The 24,886-nt window shown below is 36.8% G+C and overlaps 1 protein-coding gene across 1 annotated transcript in view; it reads left to right on the plus strand.

Annotated features, from left to right (window-relative positions):
• The window catches only part of trim71 (tripartite motif containing 71, E3 ubiquitin protein ligase), a 36,626-nt gene that overhangs the window by 1,648 nt on the left and 10,092 nt on the right, over positions 1-24,886 (plus strand). Inside the window, exon 2 of the mRNA XM_077207515.1 lies at positions 19,402-19,569. Within this exon, the coding sequence (XP_077063630.1) occupies positions 19,402-19,569 (168 nt within the window). The remainder of the gene's footprint in view (positions 1-19,401; positions 19,570-24,886) is intronic.

The following is a 24,886-nucleotide window of genomic DNA, read 5'->3' on the forward strand; positions in this document are numbered from 1 at the left end:
TCGAACTTCACAAGGGTTGGACCAAGAACCATCACTGATGTTTCCACACATTCACTGTATAAGTGATTTGGATAAAATCATCTGCTATATTGGTTCTTTTAATATTAACAGTCAGATCTACTAAAATGTTGCTATAGATGCACAACTTTGCGGTCAATGATTTATTCAATATTAAGGGGATCATATGGAATAATTTAAAGTGAACCGTTAAAAAAAAACCTCGTATTGGTTGACCAGTAATCTGGGGGTTATGTCATCTAAAATTTCTTTGGAGGTTATAAGCTTGGTTTCTGGAGCTTATTGCTAAAATTGTTATTGATAGAATTCTGAAGACAGAAAATAGAGATTAGGTCAGCCAATACTTTTTTACCACTAAAAATGTAAGTGTTTCTAGTATGAAGAAATTAATTGAAATTAAATTATATATATATCTTAAAGCTGATTTAAATTCAATTAATTTCTTCATACTAGAAACACTTAAATTTAGAATAAAAAAAAGATATATTTATTTTAGTATAATTTCAGCTTTTTTAAATATGCAATTATATAATTAATAATAAAAACAAAATTATTATGAATTTTAATTATTTAAAATTATTTATGTCAATGATTAATTGGTAACACTTTACAATAAGGTTTCATTAGTACATATTTAAAAACAAAAAAAAGTTAACATTAATGCACTGTGAACTGATATGAACAAACAATGATCAGCTGTATTTTTATTAATGTTAACTGGGATTAATAAATGCTGTAACAAATGCATTGTTCAGTTCATGTTAATACATTAATGTTATAAATGAGACCTTATTTTAAAAGTGCTACTGATTAATTGATGCACTTCAAACACTGATCGTCTCCATTTATGTAATCAGTTCAAAGGGTTCAAATCTGTTTTTAAAAGGTCATTGTCATTTCAAGAATTCCTGACCATGAATCTGTTTGAAGGGTTTAAAGAACAGGCCCTTTTCATGTTGGAAGTTATTCTTTCAGACTTTGATCACCCTGTCATAATGCTTTCTAGAAATCACAGCACTTTATATTTCTTACCAGTGTTATAGATTCCAAAGCAATATGCTGAGCAGCTGCTTATATTATAGCTTCAGGCGTCCATATGTTTTCTAGATTGATGCAGAGCTCTCACTGCTATTTTTTTTTCCTCCAGATTTTTTTTATATGGGACATGCTGGTCTCTGTTTGAGCAGTGCAGTTGCCCAGCGCTGCACGAATGTCACAGGACACAGGCATTTCATTCTCACTGTTTTTACCTGTGGCTAGTTTGCACTGGACTTCACATTGGCCTAGAGAACCCAGATTGTTTAGCTAGTAGAGTCCTAGTGTTGTCAACAATAATTCAATGAGAAACAAACTTATTTAAATTTAGAATTACATTTTCACAGGTGTTTCGTTAGTTAATACAGGCGTTTTCAATGTCATGTATCATGTAGTATTGATTTAGCATACATGTGTAATTAAACTTTTTATACAATCAAATTATATATATATATATATATACAATACACAAACGTATGTATGTAGGCTAAATGTTTTGTGGTGCTTTTTGCTAAAGTTTCATGCTGAATTCTGTTGTTTTTTTTTACCACTGAAAGATGTTTCCAGTATACAGAAATGTAAAATGTAAATTTAAGTTTAGATTTTTTTAGATAATATAATTTCAGCCTTTAAAACAACTAATCATCATTAGATTTCAATAATAAAAACATAATCATGATGAATTTAAATGATTAACGTTATATTAATGCAGCTTTTTTATGAAAAAAACATTATCATAAATTACAATAATAAAAACAGTCGTTATAAATTTAAATTGTTAATTTATGATTAATACATGCTATTATATTTATTAATGCACCGTTCATTTCTGATCTACATGGTCTCAAATTAATGTGTACTCATATGAATGTTTTTTTATTTTTATCTAATTAACTCTGTCCCTCTCAGCGTTTTTTAATTTTTTTTAAAAAAAGTTACTTGCCACTGCCAGCATTTTTGATAAATTTCACAAAATTTGATATCGGAACATATCAAAAGAATGAACAGAGCCTCTGCTTTTAAACAACTGAAAAAAGTTTAAATTTCTCAGTTAATTACAAAGAAATGACATTAATTAAACGTGAAATTTTCTTGTGAAACTCTAATAATCGTTGTAAAGTTGACATGGTAAAAATTGTATTTGTCGGTACCACCAACACTAGTCACATTTCACAATTTTCTTTACCAAATTGTAGCAATTTTTTAAACTTTTTTTTTATTATTTTAAATGTATTCTACTTGAAAATGTAGAATAAGTAAATGAAATGAGTTAATTTTTAATGCTGTTAATGATCATAAGTAAATAACCCATTAACACATTAGATTGTAGCTTTCAAATATTGTTCAGTTAAATAAACGTTGCATTAAAAATATCTAATGAAAAGTTAGTAAAATAATAATATGAAAAACAAAATACATTACTGGACATTACGGGTAACAGAACAGGTGACGGGTCTGTTGCACTTACACTGCAAATTTGAATACTGTTGTCCCTTCTGAAAATTTGCAATGTATACTTAGCAGTATGAAAAATAAAATTGTATTCAAAATATCAATGGATTATACAGAAAGCTGTCAAAGAGCACTCCCTTTATAATCATTAAGGCTGATATCACTTCAGTTCATCCGCAGCACAAGCTCACTGACTGAAAACTCATGTTATACTCATGTTATAACTCATGTTATACTTCTACTAAACAGTAATTTTTTACAGCGTAGTTTAATTCTACAATCCATATTTTCTTTCAACATTTAAAAAATAAGCATTATTAATATTCAATATGCCATGGTTATCATTAAATATATTTCGTACGTCATAAATCATTTTTCAGCTTTCTTTTGTTTGTTTGTTTGCAAAATAAGCCTACATAAATTCATCACCATATGTGTATTTTCTCCATGTGCTGGGAGTTTTTATAGTATGTTAATGTCTGTATGCCGGTGGCATCAGCTGTGTGTTGAGCACTCCTCCTGCTTTCATCACATATAGTCCACAATGCACTGCACTGGACCAGCCAGAAAAACACCCACCGTCCACCAGCCTCCCTATCCGCGTCCACACAGCAGGACTCTGGTTTCACTGAGCCGTAAACAGCATAGCTTATTCATGTTCTTCTGACATTATGATCAAATTAACTGTGATTTAGTGCCAAGATCATGACTAATAACATAACATAATTCAGTGTTGTATCCGTAGCTCGGTAGCCAAGGCCATATTTTCCAGCAATAATTTCTCTTAGGATAAATTTAATTGCAAAATTGAGATAGAAGCTATAAATTTATGTGGCATGTTGTTGGCTTCATGGATGCATATGTACTGTGTTTATGGAAGAGGAATATAGAACAGTGTGTGTATATATAGTAATGATTTCTGGAGAGAGTGGAGTTAAACCTCAGTAGGGGGGAAACCGGAAGCTCTTGTTCTGAGGCTCTCTATGGAATGCTATGACATCAGTTCCCAGAAGCCACCTGGGAGACCATTGGAAATCCTAATCATTGTCTACATCTCTGTCTGGTTGGTTTGGTTAGAGTGAACCGACCTGGCCATTAGATGCTTTTTACATTCCTGTTTCAGTGTGTGTGTGTGTTTTACGGTGAAGAAATCCTCCTGGTCAAAGGTCAAACAGTAGTGTGTGTGTAAGCGCACTGGGCTGGTGGGTAACACCCAGCCCCATCCTCCTCCTGAAGCGATTTAGAGTTTACATTTAAAAGCGCCTTGAGCCATCATGACATCTGCTCCTTTACTTAGACTTATTTACACAATGAAATGGGAATACTTTAATATTTTTGAATCGTAAGTCTGCAGATGTGAAACATTTTGCGCTCATTAGCCTGAATATGCTGAAATCCTGATGTTCACCTCTTTAATTAATGGAAGGACTAATGGTGTCCATCTCTGTTTGAAAGTAATTGCCTTTGCATTATTCATGCACTGTCCACAGTTTGCACTATCGACTCCTTTTGTTGTGTAAAGTGCTGGTCTATTAGGATGCATTTACACTGCAAGCCTAAAGCCTAGATGCAATACATTTCATGTCTTTTCCCACCCATTTACATTCACTCAAGGCATAAATTACTAAATGAGAATTGTCATCATTTACACACCATGATGGTGTTTTAAACCTGTATGAGTTTCTTTGTTCTGTTGAACGCAATAGAAGATATTTTGAGTAATGTTGGTAACCAAACAGCTGCTGGACCCCATTGATTTCATAGTATGGAAAAAAATACTACGGAAGTCAATGGGGCCAAGAATCCATTCTGTTACCGACATTCTTCAAAATACCTTCTTTTGTGTTCAGCACAACAAAGAAACTCATACAGGTTTAAAACAACATCATGGTGAGTAAATTATGACCTTTTTTTTTTTTTGGGTGAACTATCTATCTGGAGAAAGCTGTCAGCATGTCCCATTCATCTCAATCGGATAAAAATGTTTTAAGTAGCGAAAATGAACAAAATATGTCGATTGTAAGAAAATATTAAAATGTTTGTATTTCGTTCTGATAATTTTCCATGATAACTATGACTCAATAATTTAAATTTAAATTAACTTTTTCACTCACCAGCCAATTTGGCCACTGATTAAGTTACTGGCCAGAAAACTAGGCAGAAAAAAAATATCAGAAATAAACCAGAATATCAACATTGCTGCCTGGATTTAAATATTCAGCTAATTAAACCTGAAACGGAATCATTGAAAGACTTTCAGCTTTACAACAGTCAATCTTTATTTGCGGTGTAAATTACAATGTAAAATAAAATTGTAAAAAAAAACAATTTCTTGTGACTTCTCTTATAAAACATTTTTTTTTCATTGTAATTTTCAAATATAGCTCACTCCAAGGTGAATGTTTAATGATAAACGCATTGAAGATCTGGACAGACTGTAATTGCATAAAGAATTCAGAATTCAGTGTATTGAAGGTTCTACTCATTGACATCTATAAAAAAGTAGCCTCAGACATCTTATAGGTAATGAACACAGGATCTCATTCAAGGCGGTCTAAAATCGAATTACTAGTATACAGGCAAAAGTTCACTTCCAGAATGAACAAAGTGCAGTCAGTGAGTTTGATTTTAGTTGTTTAGGTGGGGGAAAAAACTGCGTAAATGGAAAGAGAGAGGGTGATTTGTTTTTTTTTCGTATAGTTTTTATTCATGCCACAAAAACAAATTTATTACTGAAAAAAACACTATACATAATCTGCCAGCCTATGTTGAAGTCAGTATGTGCAAATATATGTCCAAAATTGTTGCTCAGAAATGAATGTAAGTAAATGAATGTAAGTGGAGGGGTTTTGAAGAAAGTTCCGCAGTCGTAGTTAGGATTTCACCAATAGATCCAGCCGTTGTGAAGGCATTCAAAACAAGCGCTTGTCAGTTGGGTACTGATACTTTATTTTTCTATAAGCTTTGTGCGGAAGTACTAATACTTTTTGTTTTGACTTCCCTCATTGACATTTTTGTAGTGTCAGGGTGAAAATTGAGGCTTTAAATCATAGGATGTTCAGAATAGTACTTAGTGTGTGCTATATGTTGACTGCCTGCTCTTGGTTAGTGGAAGCATAGTAAGCATGGGAAAGCATATCTGAAAGCATGTTGTCTTCTTTTGCTTAAGGCTCTAGGTTAGGGGTCATCCCAAATAGCCAAAATGGATTCTATGTGGGATTAGTTGGGTCAATGAAGTACCATAGGGACCAAACCCTTCCCTGCTCCTCTTATTTGAACTATCCATCATTTTTGTGGCATAAATGCAGATTCCCATTAGTTTAGTTCCCAACACAGTCACTGGAGCTGAGGATGAGTTGATTGACTGGACATCTTCCATGTTTCCATCATATGTGATCATTCTTGCTTTTGGCCGGTGCTGAAAGTTGATCAATGAGAAAACAACATTAAAATCAAAAGTCTGGTTGTGTAAAACTTGTCTCTTAGCTGAGCAACACTCTTCAACCTTTTTCTTTTTTGATATATGCTATAGACTACTGTTCAAAAGTGAAAGAATTTAAATGAATACTTTTATTTAGCAAGGGTGCATTAAATGAATCGAAAGTGACAGGAAAGTTTCTGTAAAGTGAAAGTGTAAACTAAAGATTTCTATTTCAATGAAAAAAAATCTGTTCTATTCATAAAGGAAATGTATCATTGTTTAAGGAGCACAGTTGATTTTATCATTGATGGTAATAAGATTTTTTTTAACTAATATCAAAGGCAATGGAAAAATTGCCAATTTATCAGGTTTTACACAAATTATGATGACTGACTCTCTCAGCTGTAAAAATGACCAAATTAAACTGATACACAGAAAGACCCATATGCGACCCATCAATGTTTTATTGCACTGATCTAGAACACGTTGTTTAATTCCTGTCTCAGTAACTCCATTACCTTGTGATATATTTTTTTAAAAAACGTTTTTCATTTGAACTCATCTCAGTGCTTTGCTATAGAATCTGGTGGCCCACTCCTAAAATGAACTGGACTCTCGGGAACCAAGACGCAAGCCATATGCAAGAGTATTTCAGGGGTTAAGAGGAGTTTGCAGAGTGGGTTTTCCTACTACGGAGGCAACATTTAGGCCGTGTTTCCACCAAAGCGTTTTTAGCCACCTGAAAACGCTAGACGCTCTGCTGAAAACGCCTAGCTGTGGGCGCTTGAGAGCGTTTTGGCAGCGCTGTGTTTTTTTCAGTTGAGACGATTCGTTGCTATGATACAGAATATACGCAGCACAGTTTACTTGTAACTGATTTCGTAGATAATTTGTTTCATAATAAAATTTTATTTTTCATCCATTTTGTTCGGTTAGCTCTGCTGGTTGACGTTGTTGAACAGAAAGAATGTTGTGACAGTTGTTCGTTGTGTTTTTTTTCCCGCCCCTCCTCCACTGTGATTGGACGGCTGTGTAAAAAGTGACAGTGATGAGAGCAGCGTTTTACCCAAAGTTGAAAATTTTTCAACTCTCGGCATCGTTTCAAAAACGCGGCGCTCCCATTGAAAACAATTGGAATTATACACCAGCTGCGTGAAAAAATGCTATGGTGGACACACGGCCTTAAGAGGAGTGTGTGTAAGCACATTGTGCAGTAGATCCCTCACTGATACAACATCTAGCCATCTATAAGACTACCTCTATATATTTTCCCATTTGTAGTCAAAAACACTCTTGCGTTTCTAGTCCGTACAGTTTTATAAAGAGCATCTTTAAGTGAAAGAGCCTCACACATGGTTTTAACATGGCTTACTACGTTCCATCCTCCCCCAAGCCCTTCATGAAAGCATTTTAAAAGTGTCTGGCCAGAGGCTCTGCCCGGAGCTGTAAAGCAGGATGCAGTGAAAGAGCAACATATGTCTGAACATTTAATGCTGTTAGAGGAAGAAAGACAGATGTAGCCAGTCAGGATGGAGAAAGGGAGTTTACTCAGTAGGACCCTCAGTGGAAACTTTTAGTAATTCCACCAGTCAAAACACTCCACAGCAAATTTTACCAGACGACCCACTTCTCCGTCTAGACTTCAGCTGTTTTATTTCAAGGCTCAAACAGCAAGATTTTTTATTAAGAGTTATGTAGCAGGCCATTTGTCACATTGAGACAACAAACAGACCTTTTGGTGTCATGGCCAGTCCATCCATTGGGAAGCAGATGAATTTTATAACCCTGAGATGGTATTGGCCTACTATGTGAGCTCGTTGAATTTATTGCTTCATTCATGGAGATGCTAGAAATGGCATCCTGAAATACAGTAGCGTGTGGCACTGGACAGTGATGCATTCTAACGCAAGCAATTCAAGGGCCTTTCCAAGTCTGACATCATCATTACAGCTGTTCACCCTTCACCTCTAACATTTCTACTTGCGTCTGCTTGAATTTGTGTGTGCCGGGGTGAGCTTTGAGGGGTTTGACGGCAATCCAGATGGAGTTTCTTCTCCCGGTTTCCATAGAATAAATGCCAGCAATGCCACATGGAAGCACTTTCATAATTTTCTATAAGAAACCTCTGGCGGCTCATCAAAGCAGCTGTTATGGTATGCCGACTATGTTTTGAGATAGTGATTGGTCTAGAGGTCTTTTTGTTATCTGTGGGTACAGGACTAACTTCAACTTTGATTCATTTTATGATCTGCATACTGCCACAGGGAGAACAAATTCATTAAATGTTTAGCAATGAAGCACACGGGACAGGAGTTGCGAACTTAATCCATCTTGTTTACTGATCACTTCAGTTCTCCACACATTGTCATTATACAACACTTCAACAGTTCATACTCCCGGTTTCAAAATACTAGTCAACTATGCAGTTCACTCATGAACACATTTTTACCTTTTCTAAAGAAGTTACATCGACAATGCCAATGCATCCACACATCAGATTTTAGAGACTGCAATCACGTCAACGTGTGGGCGGGCTTTAGCATATCATCATTACTATGCTACGAGCGGGAGTCTGGAGATGCCAGGTTATGAAAATATAAAAGATCAGGTACTAGGGATGTCAATTTGACAAATTCCCATGATCGATCGTCATTTAAATTAACGATCAATTAATCGATTAATCGTTAGCCTTAATACTGCAATATGCGCCTACTGCAGTGCAGGCCTGATAGCGCTCCGGCGCAACGCCGGATTTCCGGCATAAGGTTATAGACGTGTCTGGGAGAAAAGAAAAAAAAGCAACAGCAAAAGAAGTGGACTTCGACCAATCATAGCGCTGGGTTCATTCCCCAAATAGCGGGTATGATTAAAAGATGCGTAAGGCCTATCATTAAAAAGAGACTGAAAATCGACAGCAATAAAGAAGTCCGCTCGATCCCGCTTCCACTCCCACGGAATCAGGCTCTGATTGAGTTCATGAGCGAGGACAGTAGGCTACAGTAGTCACGGTAGGCTACTTCTGACTCCTGAAGGTAAACGGGCTGGGGTGGATGTGGAAAGTTGAAGTATTGTATTGAGTTAACTTAATCTGGATTCTATTATCATACGGAGTGATCGCATGGGTTATCTTAAAATACTCCATCATTCATGTCACTCAGAAAAGATGAAGACATCATACAGCCATGCAAATTATAAAAAGCTTAAGTATTGATGAACAATAAATCTAAATAAAATTAAAATCGCTATGGCTTACTGATTATGAAAGTGCTGTGATTTGTGGATTAATTTACTGATAAGCGCGAGTCTGCAAACAGGCGTTTATTTATTAATTCTCAGTGTTGAGAAACGTAGCCTGCATGTTACGTTATTGTTTTATAATAACTAAAGTATCTAATTATGTTACATAATAATTTTGTATGAAAACTAGCGTGTTACTTGTGGATAAGAAACCGTTGTATCAGTGCTGCGCGAGCTCTCGCTCTCACAAACATAGACCGCGCGCACAGAGAGAGATGATAATTGTAAAATGAAAATTGACGAACTGTTTTGTTCTTGGTTGTGTGTTTTTTCCTGTCAAAATGCCAGAAAGCATTTTTTATTATCCATCCCGTGTTTTTAAAATTTGTTAAATGACGGACGTTTTACTATTAACACAGCCCTATGTCAGATTCTTCTAACATATAGGCTACTTGATATTCTTTTTAGAATAAGTGATTCGTTTTGCTCAGAGCCGAACGGCTCTGGTTTTGCTATTTATTGGTCCTGTGACAGGACTCCTGTCTATTCATTGTCAACTATTTTCTATAAGTATGTTTGTATTGGCTAACGTTTATTCAGCTAATGCGTGTCCTGTTTACAATGTGCAATGTTCAAATGCAAAGACAGCACGGCACAAATAAAAGCCCTTTTTTCTTTTCTTTTTATCAAGTAGGCTATCATATTTGGATAAAGAACTATCTTAAATTTACAAAGGTTTTTTTTTTTTTACTGTTTTATAGGGGTTTCTTAATATTAGACTAGTTGACCAGCACACATTATTTTGCAATGCAATATTAATCATGAAAAAAATACATTGCAGTGCAGTGCAAGTGAAATTTAGGATTTGGGTCGAATTCAAAAAACTTTAGAAGTCAAGAATTATGAAGATAGGCATGTGTTTGTGTGTGTCTTGCATTCTCAAAAAATAATGACAAAAATATATGACAACAATATAAGAAGACTAGAAGAACAATCGCTCATCACTTAGTGTCAGAAATTAGCGGAGGATAAACTCGCCCTTACGCATCGGTCCCAGGGAAAAAAGTTCAGGCTCAGGATTTTTTTCTACTATCACCCCTGGCAGTGGCATATGGCCAACAGCATGACAGAGTCTGCAAATGCTGCTCAAAACTATGTTTCTCACCAAATGAATGAGAATGGTTTTTAATCTAAAGGGATAGTAGGATTGTAAAATGTTTCGATTTGATTGATCATTTAATTAAATTAATTATTGAATTATCAAATAACGACTAAAACAATGCGTCACCAACGGCGTTTCAGATGCTTGCTTGTCAGAATGTGTGACTGTCGTGAATGCGCTCTTCCTGGAACAACGTGCTGAAAACAGCAACTAAACCCAATGAATTAACAACGATTTAATTAAATGTTGTTCTCATCTTTTGTAATATGACAGACCCCATCATTGTTATTAGCCGTGCATTGCTGTTTGAGCTGCATGCGCTGAATGAATACTGGTAAACTGGAGCACTTTGCTAGCGCGTTATTTAACTCAAAGAAACGCATCCTATGTGAGATTAATCAGATATACAAAACAAACATAATATTACAAATTATATCTGCACAAAATTACGAGAATGCATAAGTGAATTTGAACTAAGTTACGTGCCATTCAGAAAGACTCATGTTGTGGACACGCTCTTCCTGGAGCAACGTGACACAGCAACTAAACCAAAGTAATTCAGTGTTTTATTACAATATTGTTCTCTTTATAATGTTATGTAATATGACAGTCCCAATAGTCATTATAAGTCGTGCATTGCCGTTTGAGCTGCGCGCGCTGAAGCTGAAGAGGATCACCGTACACTTTACTACATACATTTTTAACCAGATGCATCCTATATGAGATTAATCAGATATAGATAGGCCTACACAAAATAAACACAATACTACAACTTACATTTGCACAAAACAAAAGGCTGCGAATCCACAGGCAAATTTATAGTCATGATGGTGTAAAATGGTCCCAAACATAACTCCGGCACGCTTGCTTTGCATGTTTTCGCGGTTGAGCAGCACGCACGTCCATGAACCTGCTTAATCGATGATCGATACATTTTATCGATTAAATGTATTATCGACAATTAATCAATCATCGATTAATCGTTAACATCCCTATCAGGTACATTTTGCAATATAGTGGGTGGATTATGTATATGATGTATATTATGTTATAATGAACTATATGCCTTTCTCCACTGACTTTCTGAGTTGTTCAAAGTGTTCCTGATGATTTTTAGAAGGCTGTCTGTCTCTGAGATGGCGAACGGGAACATGGTTTGCGTCTTATTATCAACACAATAGCAACAAGCAAAAGGCTCATATTAATAACTGTTATGTGTACTGTTAAGTGATACATAAAAGGCCTTACCATTCTGACACAACGACTTGTATACGAGCCTGTATAATTCACTCTTCCTCTTCTTGTGAATCAGTTTCTGGTTCAAACATATATGGCTGAATTAAACCAGTATTTCCACTTGCCATTGTGCAGCGTTTACTACTGTAAAGCTGACCGAGTGGATCTCTGAGCTGGTGTGAGTGGAGGCGGAGCTAATTTGCATATTCATGTATTAGAATATATGAAATGAAGCAAGAGTATAGTTACATTCAAGCTATGTTAAGGCATGAAAAAAAAATTTACAGGAAAAAACAATTTAAATGTCATTTTGGTGATCAAAGATGCGTTTTAAGGGACAAAGTTATTGACTACTGGGGCACTTTAACCAACTAGCTTCCGGACATCACGTTTAGGTCTATTGTGTGTGTGTTGTGAGCAGTGTTCTCAGTCGTTGTTGTTGTTGTTGTGCATGGAAATGCAGTGTGATAGAAGCAGTCCATGTCTTTCCATCACTAAGAACGTATATGTCTTTTGGCAACCTTGAGTGGATCAGTAAACATTCTGGGTCCCTTAGGAACATTCAAGGTTTTCCTTACCTTTATCTGTCTCCTGAAATCAAGGGTTGCTGCTAGGACGGTACACTTGGAAGAATTCAGTAACCTGTGGTATGTAAGCAATGAAAACCTCACAGGTGACACGTATTCCTTCCAGAAAATAAGCGAAAGCAGCAGACGTAAACTGAACACAGTTATCTGTAACAATACTGAATGGATTTCCATGGCAGGTGAACACTGATGACCGAAACTAAACCACAGAATCCGTTGTGGCAGTGTGAGTAAAGGAGACCTCAGGCCATTTGCTGTAATAGTTAAGGTTATAGCAAACCTGCCGTCGGATGTAGCAGTGTCAAATGGCCATGGTCCATCTGGCAGCGGCACCGACTGGAAAGGAGCAGGATGTGTGTGACTTTACAGTTTTGTCATTGAGCTGACAATCGTGACCGTAACAGACCGCATCATGAACCTGAGCCATCCTCAAAAGCAGTTCAAACACAATACACGCCTTTTATACAGACTACGTTTGAATGCAGATTTTTTTACGCAGATGAGACCCACTGTTCAGATCAGTTTTGTTTTGAAGATCAGCTGCTAGCAAGTTATTTGCAGTTTAATGCTTTCACTCTTAAAACCTAAACAAATGGAAAGGCCAACATCAACAAAGGATTGAGGCCTGTCACTCAAAGTATAATGTCATTGATATAATCCAATTCCAGTGCCATTATAGCGTGACCCCTATTCCTGATACAGTGCTTTCATTTAGTTTAGATGTGAGGTTACGTGTTAGCAAAGCTCGACTGGCGACGCAGCCAATGCTAATATATATTGTTGTGCCAGCCTCTCTTAGACTTATGGGCAACTAAAAGTGCAAAGGAAATACAACTCTTTATTTAGTAAAACCAGACCAAACCTCAGCCACCTGCACGGCTTGTCTGTACAAACTCATTCACGCTTCACTAAAGCACTTCACACGCGCACTCCGGAATCCAATGTGCCAGAGGCCCAGCTGATTTTGTTTTTGCCCCTCGTGAGCAGCCAATAAGGTCATTTAAATTGGCAGACACCTCCCACAGCGGGTGAAAGGGTGGAGGGCCATGTGGTTCTGTGTGGAGAGAGAGAGAGAGAGAGAGAGAGAGAGAGAGAGAGAGAGAGAGAGAGAGAGAGAGAGAGAGAGAGAGAGAGAGAGAGAGAGAGAGAGAGAGAGAATTTTGTCCATGTGTGTTTTGGGAAAAGAGAGAACCTCAAAGGGGATGTGTGACTTCCCAGAAAAAAGATTGAAAAGCAGAGGGCAGTTTAAGTTTGCCTGATGGTTACTTCATAGTGCTTAAATTAGCGTGGTCCCCTGTGGTCTTCAAACCAAGGGGTTTGCCCTTTACCCTTGATTTTAAACCTACCATTGCCTGTCATTCTAGATTTAATGCTGGTGTATATAATTTAACTCAAAATATTTAGATGAGAAAATGCATTATTATAAAATGGAAAGTTATATTGTCATTCTTACAGCATATGCATCTGTTTTTTTTTGTAGCTTTTGATATGATGGCAGTTGTTCTGTCATACAGGTCTGCCAAGGGTAATCCCTCTTCCTCAGCTGGACTTTGTCATGGTGAAGAACAAATAAAAGTTGGATTTAGTTTCTTGCAAACCTTTTTTGCAACTGAAGAAGAACACTCGGTCATGATGAGGGTGTATATCACTTTAAGATTCACAATCCAATATTATGACTTGGACCATGATCTGCTGCATAGTATTTTTATTTTGTGATACACAACGTATTAAGATACACCTCAATAAATGTCTTTTATTATACTGCAGTAATGTGGCATCACTTAAAAAAAAAAACAAAAAAAACAATCAGATCAGCCATGTTCTCTGTAATACCATGAAGCTAAAGGGAACCCATATGTGTGCTCCAATGTGGTCAAGGCATTGTGAATTTGTTCAGATACATTTATTTTCTTCTTTGGGATCTTTATGCATTTTGCAACTATTTACTTTTTGTAGTTTCTAATGCATGCATCATGATTACAATTTGCTCATATGCATGGATTTTTCATATAGTCTCAGCATTCTCTTATGATCTTAGTCATAGAAAAAAAGGTCATTGATGAACATTTTTCGTCATGGTTTTTAATGAAATTAACACTTCAGCACATACTTTGTCTTGTAAATTTTCTTTTGTTTTGGTACGCAAACAAAAAGGTCCATTTTAGGACCTAAGCCATATCTAAGGACTAGAATGTCAAAACTGGAGATTTTGACCGGAAGGCCCACCCAATATCCAACATTATCTTTTAAGAAATTCCTCCTTGAATCAAACTTTGATTTATGATTTCAGAAGATCCTGATTCTGTATGATCCTCAACAAAAACAGTAGTTATTGAGGGAGAGAAAAAAAGAAAATTTTATATATTATATATGTATTATGTATGAAGCTCACCAAAATTGGAGCTTCATCAGAGCCTACATTAGCAGGACACTTTTCTGTTTCTGAGGAATTAACTTGCTCTTTTTGTTTTACCTGAGAGAGGGGAAACTCTATCTTTCCACACCTGTTTTAAAGGAATACTGGTGGATGCCACAGGCACAACAAGAGGCCCCAATCCTGAGAGAGTCAATGGGGGTGGGGAAGATAAAAAGTAGAGTCCAGTATGGAAGATAATAGATGTCAATGCATAGGCAGGAAAAGAAGCATGAGTACTTTGTCAAAGATTCATATATCAGTCCTTACAGTGACCGTTTTAACGTAAAGAAGCCGCCAACAGGCAAGTTGTCAATCTGTATATCTAGCACACTAGAGGAAAAACTGCATCAGCCACAGCTATTGAAAATCCCATTCTCTCATGCGGTTTTCCACCTCACCGGCGACAACAATTTCCTGATAAAAATGCAAAGAAGTAAATATGGCAAAAAATAAGTCTCATGCCATGCTAAGCGTTCGCCATTAAAACTGTATATACTTGGTATACTTTGGACTTAACAGTTGATGTGAAGTTATTTTGAAAAAAAAATCAGTTCAAAACAGAGTTTGTTTGGAGTCAATTTTGGGAGTTCGAAACTGCTTTCCAAAGTAAACTTTCAAACTACCATTTGGTCTGTGCCGATTGTGTAATGGGTAGCCTAGGTGTGCTCTCACATTCTTTGTGAGACGCAAGTAAAATATGAAAACACTTGAGAGCTAGGGGTGGGAATCTCTAGGCACCTCACGATTTGATTCGATTACGATTCAGAGGCCTGCGATTCGATTCAAAAGCGATTATCGATTATCTGAATCTTTTGTGTGTGTGTGTGTGTGTGAATATAAATACTTTGCTTTAAAAGTACAAAGTAATGACCCATAAAGAATTAACGTACAATATATTTTATTAACATTGCAAAAGAACCAACAGGAAAATAAAGTGTGCCTGAACTAGCAGCATACTTGTAGTAAATTAATAATATAACAACAGCAGGTGTTCTGACGATTCATGCTACCCATCGAGATGTGCTATTTACTGGTGCATGTGGAGACTCATTTTTCTTCTGCTTACCACGCCCATAAATCTATGCATCCTTGCTGTGGAGACTTGTAGGAAACTTTGACAGGTCAAAGATGAATATTTGATGATAATTTTTACTTTTCACAGCATTTTAAAAATAAAAACAGTACATTATACTGTACTCTTAACTTCGAATTTTATTATAATTTTATTTCATATAATATTATCATTTTTACTTGTTATATCAAATGTGATAATTGCTAGTTCATTTAAAATATCCAAATATGCTCCCCATACACTTACCCTGATTAAAATGAAATAACGATGTTATAATATTGTGAGATTTACACCATTATGGAAAAAATAGAGAATGAATCAACATTATCTATGATCGATTCGCGTTTGGGTAGCATTTTTCGACAAGGCAGCAGAAATCGTCTGAACACCGGTACAGCCCAGAGCCATAGAGAGAAACGGCTCTGGTACAGCCGAGTGTTTTTCCTCCTCTGGGTGGAAACGTGTCATATGGCTTCTCATATTTGTCGTGTTGCCGAAATATTTTTGTTTTATTCTACAAAGCTTACAACTAGTGTGGCTCTTGTCCAGCTCCTTTCCCCCTTCAACTTCATAGAAGCCAAAATATTTCCACACGTCAGCTTTTAACGAGGAGGGTGTTTGGATTTCGCGCTCAGCCATCGCGTCCATAGACATCATATAGATAGACGCCCTATCGACCGATACTGCCTATTGGCGCGGACGAGCCGTGGGGCCGCCATCTTAAACCGGTCACCGGCTCCGCTGAGTGTAATCTGTTTGGCAGGTGCAATGATCTGTCAGCGCATTTAATTAATCATATCTCACTGAATACCGAACTGATTTTCACGCGGGTTTTTTTGCTGCAAAGGTCATACACGTAGCTACGATACAGGACACATTGAATATTTTGTTCACAAAATACAACTAATAGTACGGTAATGTTAAATGTTAAATCTTACTTGTGTAAAGTAATCCCCGAGTGATGGTCCGCCGATTTGAGCGGGAATATACTGCACAGTGCTCTGAAATCTACTGCTGCTATGCAACGCAAATACGAGTATGACTTGCTTAATATGGCGGCCGCATTTCTTGCGCCACATCGGCCAATAGGGCATCTAGTCTCTATATGATATCTATGATCGCGTCTCTGTTATGTGCGCACGCCACAGACAGACGGTCCGGGCACTGCACTTCCGCGCTTCAGAGTTCCGTCTTTTGCGTTCCGTCAATATTACGTCATTATAAATAGGCTACATATCTAAAAAAAAAAATTTTTTTTGTTGAAAATCGATTTTTGACATTTGTGAATCGATTCAGAATCGTCCACGTCCGCATCGCGATGCATCTAAGAATCGATTTTTTCCCCCACCCCTATTGAGAGCTGCTTCATAGTAGAAATAGTAGTAGAACATGTTTTTCATGTTTAATACTATAAACCTGATTGATTTAACATAGTATATTGTTCTATATAAATAAATGTGACATGTCTTGACTTACCTGGAGTGCCACTATGATCAGATGCCTTCTTAACTGCTGTTTTCTCACCGCTGTGAGTATTTTGTCATTGAGAGAAAAGCATGCCTCACATATTTATATATTCATATGCTGCTTCCAGCAGAGAGGAAAACAAAAAAGAACTTCCCCGTGATTATATTGAGGCCTTAATGTAAAGTCGCTGGATTCATCAGCTGCTGCTAATATAGTTGTGCTACACAATTGTGCCTGTGAGAAAAGCCATCGGAACATGGGAATCTGGGTGGTAGGTTTCCTCCCACCACCTCTCTGTTGCTTCCTGATAATTCCAGTCACTCCGAAAAGCCGGCTTCCCAAAAAGTGCTTCCATGTGACCTCTGTGTGCACTAGCGCAGTTGTAGCATCTGGTCCACAGAGAGGGGACCCGCTTTTTACGAGCAGGTAACTCGAGTGGAATCACGACTCTAGATTTACATGCAGCTGCTGCAGCCGTATAGCCAAGTGAGATATAATTAGCGTTTGATCTGGTCTTTGGTAAAGTCATTAGGTTGCAGGAAGGCGGTCTAGTGGGGTTTGAAAAGGAATACTGTACCTGACACTGAGCTTGACTCTAAGGAAGGTGAAGAATTTGTTTGAGTGAGGTGGAGTTCAGGTCAATTACAAGGTTTTGGCTTTTAGTTATTAATCTCAGGAAAATTATCCTGAATGGATTATCCAATGCATTATCTTATACATACTATATTTATTTATTTAATTTGGATTTGAGATTATTTATATTCATTTATTTTCCTAAAGTTAATTAGAAGGTTTGTCTTTTGAAAGTCTTGTTTTTTTTGGTCAAATATCTTAAAACAACGAAGTGACTCCCAAGTGGACCAGAGGATTGACAGAACAATAGACTCTAAGCAATCCATCAGCAGTCTGTCGAAACACAGGAAACCCAAAGCAGGGCTGAGTTCCTGTTTTGGGGGAGGTCTTTTACTTTGTCAAGTTATTTGAAAGACTTCAGATTCTTTGTTGCGTGTCATGGCATTCTTACTGTTTAAATAAAATGTTCAGTTTGTGGCAGAATTAAAGTAGTCTTGATTATTGTAACTATTCATGAATGGAAGTATCATTTTGCGAGATTCTCTACATACTTTATACGAAACCTAGCATATTTATTGACTAGCTGTCTGAACGATTAGATGGTAAAACCATGACAAAACACAATGCAAACAGATAAAGCAAAAAATATAAAAAGAACTCTTGGTAAACTAGTTACCAGTAATTCACTAGTTGGTTGTTGAACGATTGTGACTCAACCCTAGTAGATATAAAATACATTTAATGCATGGTAATGAACATAAGGTTATTAAAATAATTTATCTTTTTTTTTGCTCTTGAGTTAAATGTGCTGGTTTGAGTGTGCTTCTATAACCATATATGTGATAAACACATCTCCCTATTACATGTAAACATTTATAGTCTTGGCAGTTGACCAATGTAACTGTTATGAGCTCTATATTATAAAGTGGTTTTAATGTAAGCATGGCCTTTGCTTTCAAATACACTGATTACATCTCACAATCTGCCTGCTTCCTTTTCACACTTGTTGAATTAACTTTTACATGCATTTTTATTTGTACTATAAAACTTAGAGGAACACATTTACAATTTGAATCACACTGCATGTCAGTCTTGCCTGCAGAATCCATTGCTGACTGTTTTGGATTCCAAGAAAGTAGATTTTTTTTTTTTTTTTTTAATTCCCAATTTAGTAATTAGAAAAAATCCAGCATCCTTTAGTATTATAATATGGAACATATTTAGATGTTGCTGTTAGGCAAAAAAAAATATTTTTCAGGAAATAGAAAAAACTATTTTTTTTAATTAAACACTGCAGAATCAAAGTTGATATTGTGGCTTTATACATGGTGAGACATTTGTGTCATATTAACATTTTACCAAAATCAAGCTGAAATGAAGTTATGAGGTTTTCGATCAGCGAATTTCTGAGAATTTTGGACATAAGTGTTTTGTCATTAGAACGGCAGTAAGTGCATCGCGTTACGTTTTCACCAACGTACAGGTTATAAAGTTTAAATGTAATATGTAAATGAAAGATTTTCTAAAAAGTGATCTTAAAACAAGATGCATAAACATCAGGATGTTTGTATCCAGTCAATCTCCTGCCAAAAACACATTAATGTCATCATTATCATTGCTTGAATCTTCGAAGAAATTCACATGCAATGTACTTCAGTCAAACACACAACAAATTGTGCTGGAAATCCATTAATTTCACACAGTTTGTATTGTTTCCGTTCACAGGTGCTGCGTTTTTTCTGCGACAGCTGCTCTGTGCCGATCTGTAGGGAGTGCAGCTTGGGCAGACACGCAGGTCACAGTTTCACTTACCTTCAGGAAGCACTGCAGGACTCCAGAGCGCTGACAATCCAGCTGCTCGCAGACGCACAGCAGGGCAGACAGGCCATACAGGTTAGTGGACAAACAGTCTCTAATAAACGGACATCAGCACAAACACCTGCTGGGTATTTTCTTCTTTTGTTTATCATTCCTGCTGTTTTATTTAAACATCAGTGTCTTTTTACCAGGTGCAACAAGACTTCCACTAGCTTCATATTTACTCTGATTACCAATAGTAATAAATAAGGGCAATACATGGATTGAGTGTTTAGTGTGGTGCCTTTACAGTCCGCTGTCATTGCTTCAGTGTCAGGTTTAGCTGTTGTCTTTGGTACAATTCACATACAAATGTGGGGGCAGTAAGATTTATTTTTTTGTGAGAAGGTAATGATTTTATTCAAGAAATCGTTAAATTAAGTGGCAGTAAAGTCTTTTGTATTGTTCTCAAAAGAATAGCATTTATTTTTTACTTGACATTCAAAAAAAAAAATCCTGATCATGGTTCTCAAAAATATTAAGCAGAACAAATGCTTTTTAAATACTGGCAATATTGATGAGAAGAATAATAAATGTTTCTTTAGCACCAAATCACTATATTAGAATGATATATATATATATATATATATATATATATACATACATAATTTTGATTTTAATTTTAAATGTACTGACCAATAAACTTTTTATTTTTAAATTGATTTCATTTAAGAGCTTTAATAGTAATGTTATATTGTATCTATATCAAGTTGTTATATCTGCTTTTTGTGCAACTTCCCTATAGATGTCAACAGTAAATGTATAATTTTTTTGTTTTTTGTCCATTTTTATTTTATTAAAGTGGTATTTAGTCTCTAATATTCCATTAAATGTTAATTAGTTCCTCTTTATTTGCAGTGGTAGTGGTCATTGTTTCATTGTCAGTGTGTGATTTTTGGACATTCACATAAACACACTTGCAACTACATGACCGTGAGTGAGGGTCCTTCCCTGTTTTTAAAAAGAGGCTGTAGAATCAAGCTGACTTTCTATTAGCATCACTGTGCGCATCACCCACACTCGGCCTGAATGAAGAATAGAAGAGAGGGAGGGAGGGACACTTGCCCAGTGCTCGGTCACTGCCTCTATTCACACCCTGATGGCCCTTGTAGGGCGGATCATTAGTCACACACAGAGGAAATGTTTCTATTTCTCTCAAAAGTAGTGCGGTGGGGGAGAGAATGGCACCCATTAGGGCTGTTCAAACCCATCCTTCTCCAGGGACATGGAGTCGGTTGGCAAGGAAACCCAAAGTGAATTTAAAAGTGAAAGGCAGAAGAGCTGGGTTTCAGTTAAAGGAAACTAAAGAGAATGAATTCCAATGGCAGTTCATGCTTTTCAAATGTGCCGTTTACATTTGAATACTTCCCCCGACAGTTTACCTACACTTGACTTTTTTCCCCTTTCTCTAGTTTATACAAAATATCACTAAAGGGTCGGTCACACTACACTTTTCGTTTCATTGACTTCCATTCAAACGAATGCGAATGTGTCAGACCGGAAACGCAAGCTCATGCAAAAAGGTTTGCATTTTGCTGCGTTCCAAAATTGAAGTTTTGTGAATTCTGAGCTGCGAATTCACATCACGTGAACACGTGCGATCAGTAGCAGATCCATATGTCATGGCGTGACCTCTTGGCTGAATTTCAAGACCGATATTTTTTCAGTAGAGTATATTGTGTGTGTGTGTGTGTGTGTATATATATATATATATATATATATATATATATATATATATACTTTGCGTTAGTTCAAATTTCTAAAGAAACCTGCTAATTGGTGGTTCTAAGCATCAATAATTGTTCCTGAATGGCTGAGAGAGAAAAAAAACTACATGGATTTCTTTGATTCAATTATGCTGATCAAAATTTGATGACATAATCACGTTCACTTCGGAGCCTCTGATTTGTCTCCGATCCAACCGAGACAAATGTGATACAACTAAAAGCCATGACAATCCTTTTTAAAGCATACAGATTGGATTTGTGGTTCAAAAGTTATTAAACATTTAAACAACAGTTATATTTAGCTGCGGGTGGCTTTAAGGGTTAAAATGACATGAGATTGAATAAATTATAAAAAATTAAATTTTTGGGTGAATGATCCCTTTAATATGGACCGTGACAATGTAGCATAGTAGTGGTTTAAGCGTTTATCGCAAGATAATGCATTCGGTTATATTACCATTTTGTTTTTGAATTAGTGCGTATTATATGCAAGTAGTATAGGGTGTGTTATGATTTCAGAATTGTGAGTGAATAAAATGTTTCCATGCCTTTTAAGAGAGGATGTGCTCTGAAGCACGAAACTACGATCTATCATTTGCAGTTCTGGTGCCCACGTCCCAACATATGTGCAACGTGGTGTATATTCACTTCACGATTAGCAACGCAGCGGTAGAGTTACGCTTGCGTGACATTGCAGTTCTTCGCCATCTCGAATAATATTTATATATTTATTTTTTTAACTTTGACTTCTAAAGCCTTGCCTGTTCATCTTTTTATTCGTACACTGTTCTGACATAAGCTTTCTGAGTGCATACACCTGAAGCGCAATAAAAGCGTGTCACAGAGTGAGTACTGAACTAATTTCTTTTCACATTTTATTGCACTTAAACTGTCAGGCACACCAGGTTTACATAAACACGGTCATATTTTCAGTCAATGTAAACCGTTCGGATTTGTCTCAGTATATTGAATCCATGCATTTGGTCTTAAAGTGAAAGCAGCCTAATAAACCTGCTGCTGTCTGTGTCAATGTTAAAGGGGTGGTAAAGTATGATTTCACTTTTCTAACTTTAGCTAGTGTGAAATGTTGCTGTTTGAACATAACATCTGCAAAGTTACAACGTTCAAAGCAAAGGGAGATATTTGCTTTTAAAGAAAAGGACTACAACAAACGGCTAGTAGGGACTACACGACATTCCTCCAGGATTTAGTGACATCAGCTACCCTAAAATGTACATAAACCCCACCCCCGGGACACGCAGTCCATGTTGAGAAGAAGAAACGTTGTTGTAGAATGGCGCTTTTTTCCTTTACCAGGTCAACTCGACTCGCCTCGGCTAGTACAGATAGTACCTCCCCAATAGTACCTGGTCGTCATAGCGACGCCACAGGAACCATGCGACACACACCGGCTACCCTTACACACAGGACAATGGAGGAAATCTAGTGTATGCTGTTTTTAAACCTCGGGATGTGGCTATTTCTCACAGCAAGAAGACAAACGTTGTTTCAGGAGAGGCTGAGGGCAGCAAAACGAAACACTGCTGAAAAAAATAGCTCCGTGCGGCGCGTGCAATGATGATGCGGTGAATAAGTGACGATTCTCTCTGACCAATCAGCAGTCTGCAGGGTTTCACTTCAATTTTAGTATCGCCTCAGCTCGCTTAGAACCTCGCTGGAGGTGATACGAAAAAAAGTACCCGAAAGCAGGTACAGGTATAACTTTTACACAGTGGAAAACCAAACAAAGGCGAGTCGAGTCGAGCTGGTACTGTGTAGTGGAAAAGCGCCATATGAGTGTATTGGTGAGTCAGCTCAAACTTTAGCATCCTTTTCACATGCAATAGAAAGTCACTCCGTGTGTATCTCACACAGTTCCTATACGAGTGATTTATAGATTAACATGACAGGTAAACTCCACATCAGCAACATAAATTCATCAACTAACCATTCAGAGACGTCATGTTGCATTCTACATGTTGTCACTTCTTGAGTCTCTCCATCTTTGTCTGACTCCGTTTTAACATTAAAGGCAGAACAGTTTGTGTCATTTTAGTGTGTCTGCGTGAGGTAATCGCTCTGCTAACACACAAGAGCTCTTGAAACCCCTCCCTCTACAGCAGCTCATTTGCATTTAAAGGGCCAAGCACAAAACGGTGCGTTTTTGCAAACCCTCAAAAAGTGACAACTTTAACATGCTATATAAAACTATCTGTGGGGTATTTTGTGCTAGAACTTCACACACACGCTCTGGGGACATCAGAGATTTATTTTACATCTTGTGAAAATGCCATTTTACCACCCCTTTAATCAAACAACTCAAGAAAAAGAGAAAATCACTCACTGCTCATGACTTAACTTTAATAAGCTTTAATAAGAATCAGTGTTTATTTAATTTGTACAGTGACGTCGATGCAGTTTTATTTTTACATTTATTAAATTTCTTACTGTAATGTTACCATTTACAGTAAATACACCTACTGTAGATGCAAATATTAATGCACTGTTTATTTATTTGTCTTATTTCATAAGTTAAAATAATACAATTTTGGTTGTGTCGCCCACCACTACTTTGAACTAAATGGTCTCACTCTTTTTTTCTTTTGTTACATTGTAAGGCAAAACTTCTAAAATGGGGAAATTAGTTTAACTGCTCAGTGACTTGCAAAATGGTCATAAAAACCAACGTGAAAAAGAATTGATAAGTAAAGGATTGTCTTGCCATATTGTCCATCCCTAGTAGTATATTTGGAAAGTAGTAAGCTAGTATTTCATTCCGAAGATAGCCCATGCGTTTACAATTATCTAAACCTCTCCTAAAGCTTTATCAGGCTCAGCCTTATAGCATCAACTGAAAGAGCCTGACCTGTTTTCATGCGCTTGATTGGCTGCTTGTTCTAGTGTGCCTCTAATCCTGTTACTGGATGGTGTTAAATAGGAAGCCTCTAAACGTTTATAGGTTTGAAAGCACATGCAGAGTTTAACAATGGCTTCAGCCCGAGGTCGTAATCTCTATTCTGGGAGCACGCTGCCCATGAAGGGCCCATGAAGGGCCCGCTCCATAACCGACCCCTGACAGCTTAGTCTTCCTTAGCGCTGCATAATCTCATTTACTGGATTGTAGCCTGTTATTCTGCAGCTGCTGCTTCTTTTCCCCTCCATTCTGTATCTGACCCTTGATTGGTTTGCATTCTGCGATTGACAGCTCAATCTTAGAATCGGGATATCTTAGAGGAAAATTGCAAATATGGAATGGGGGATAAACTCTGAACAGTGCACAGTATAAACATATACATTTTTAGCCTTCAAGAACTATTATTTTTCAATTGTTTTTGAACCAGTGTTGGGGAAGATACTTGGGAAAGAAATGGTTTGTAACAAAAAAAAAAATTTGCTAACAAAAAGTAACAATTTGAGAGTCTATATATACATATTGTTACAGTTGTGTCCAGAAAGCCTGAAATTGATGTGAATGATTTTGTAAATGCATTTGTGTAAAGCTGTTATGTTTTCACTGTATGTATGGACCCCCTGGACCCACTTTTAACCTTTTGGTTTGGTTCAGATTAGGTAATCTGGTCTTCTGCTCGACAGTAAATGACATTCCACACTTTTTTCCCCCTCTT

Source organism: Siphateles boraxobius, unplaced genomic scaffold (assembly GCF_051911475.1).
Source record: "Siphateles boraxobius isolate OS27281-9 unplaced genomic scaffold, OSU_SipBor_1 12, whole genome shotgun sequence".
Lineage (NCBI taxonomy): Eukaryota > Metazoa > Chordata > Actinopteri > Cypriniformes > Leuciscidae > Siphateles > Siphateles boraxobius.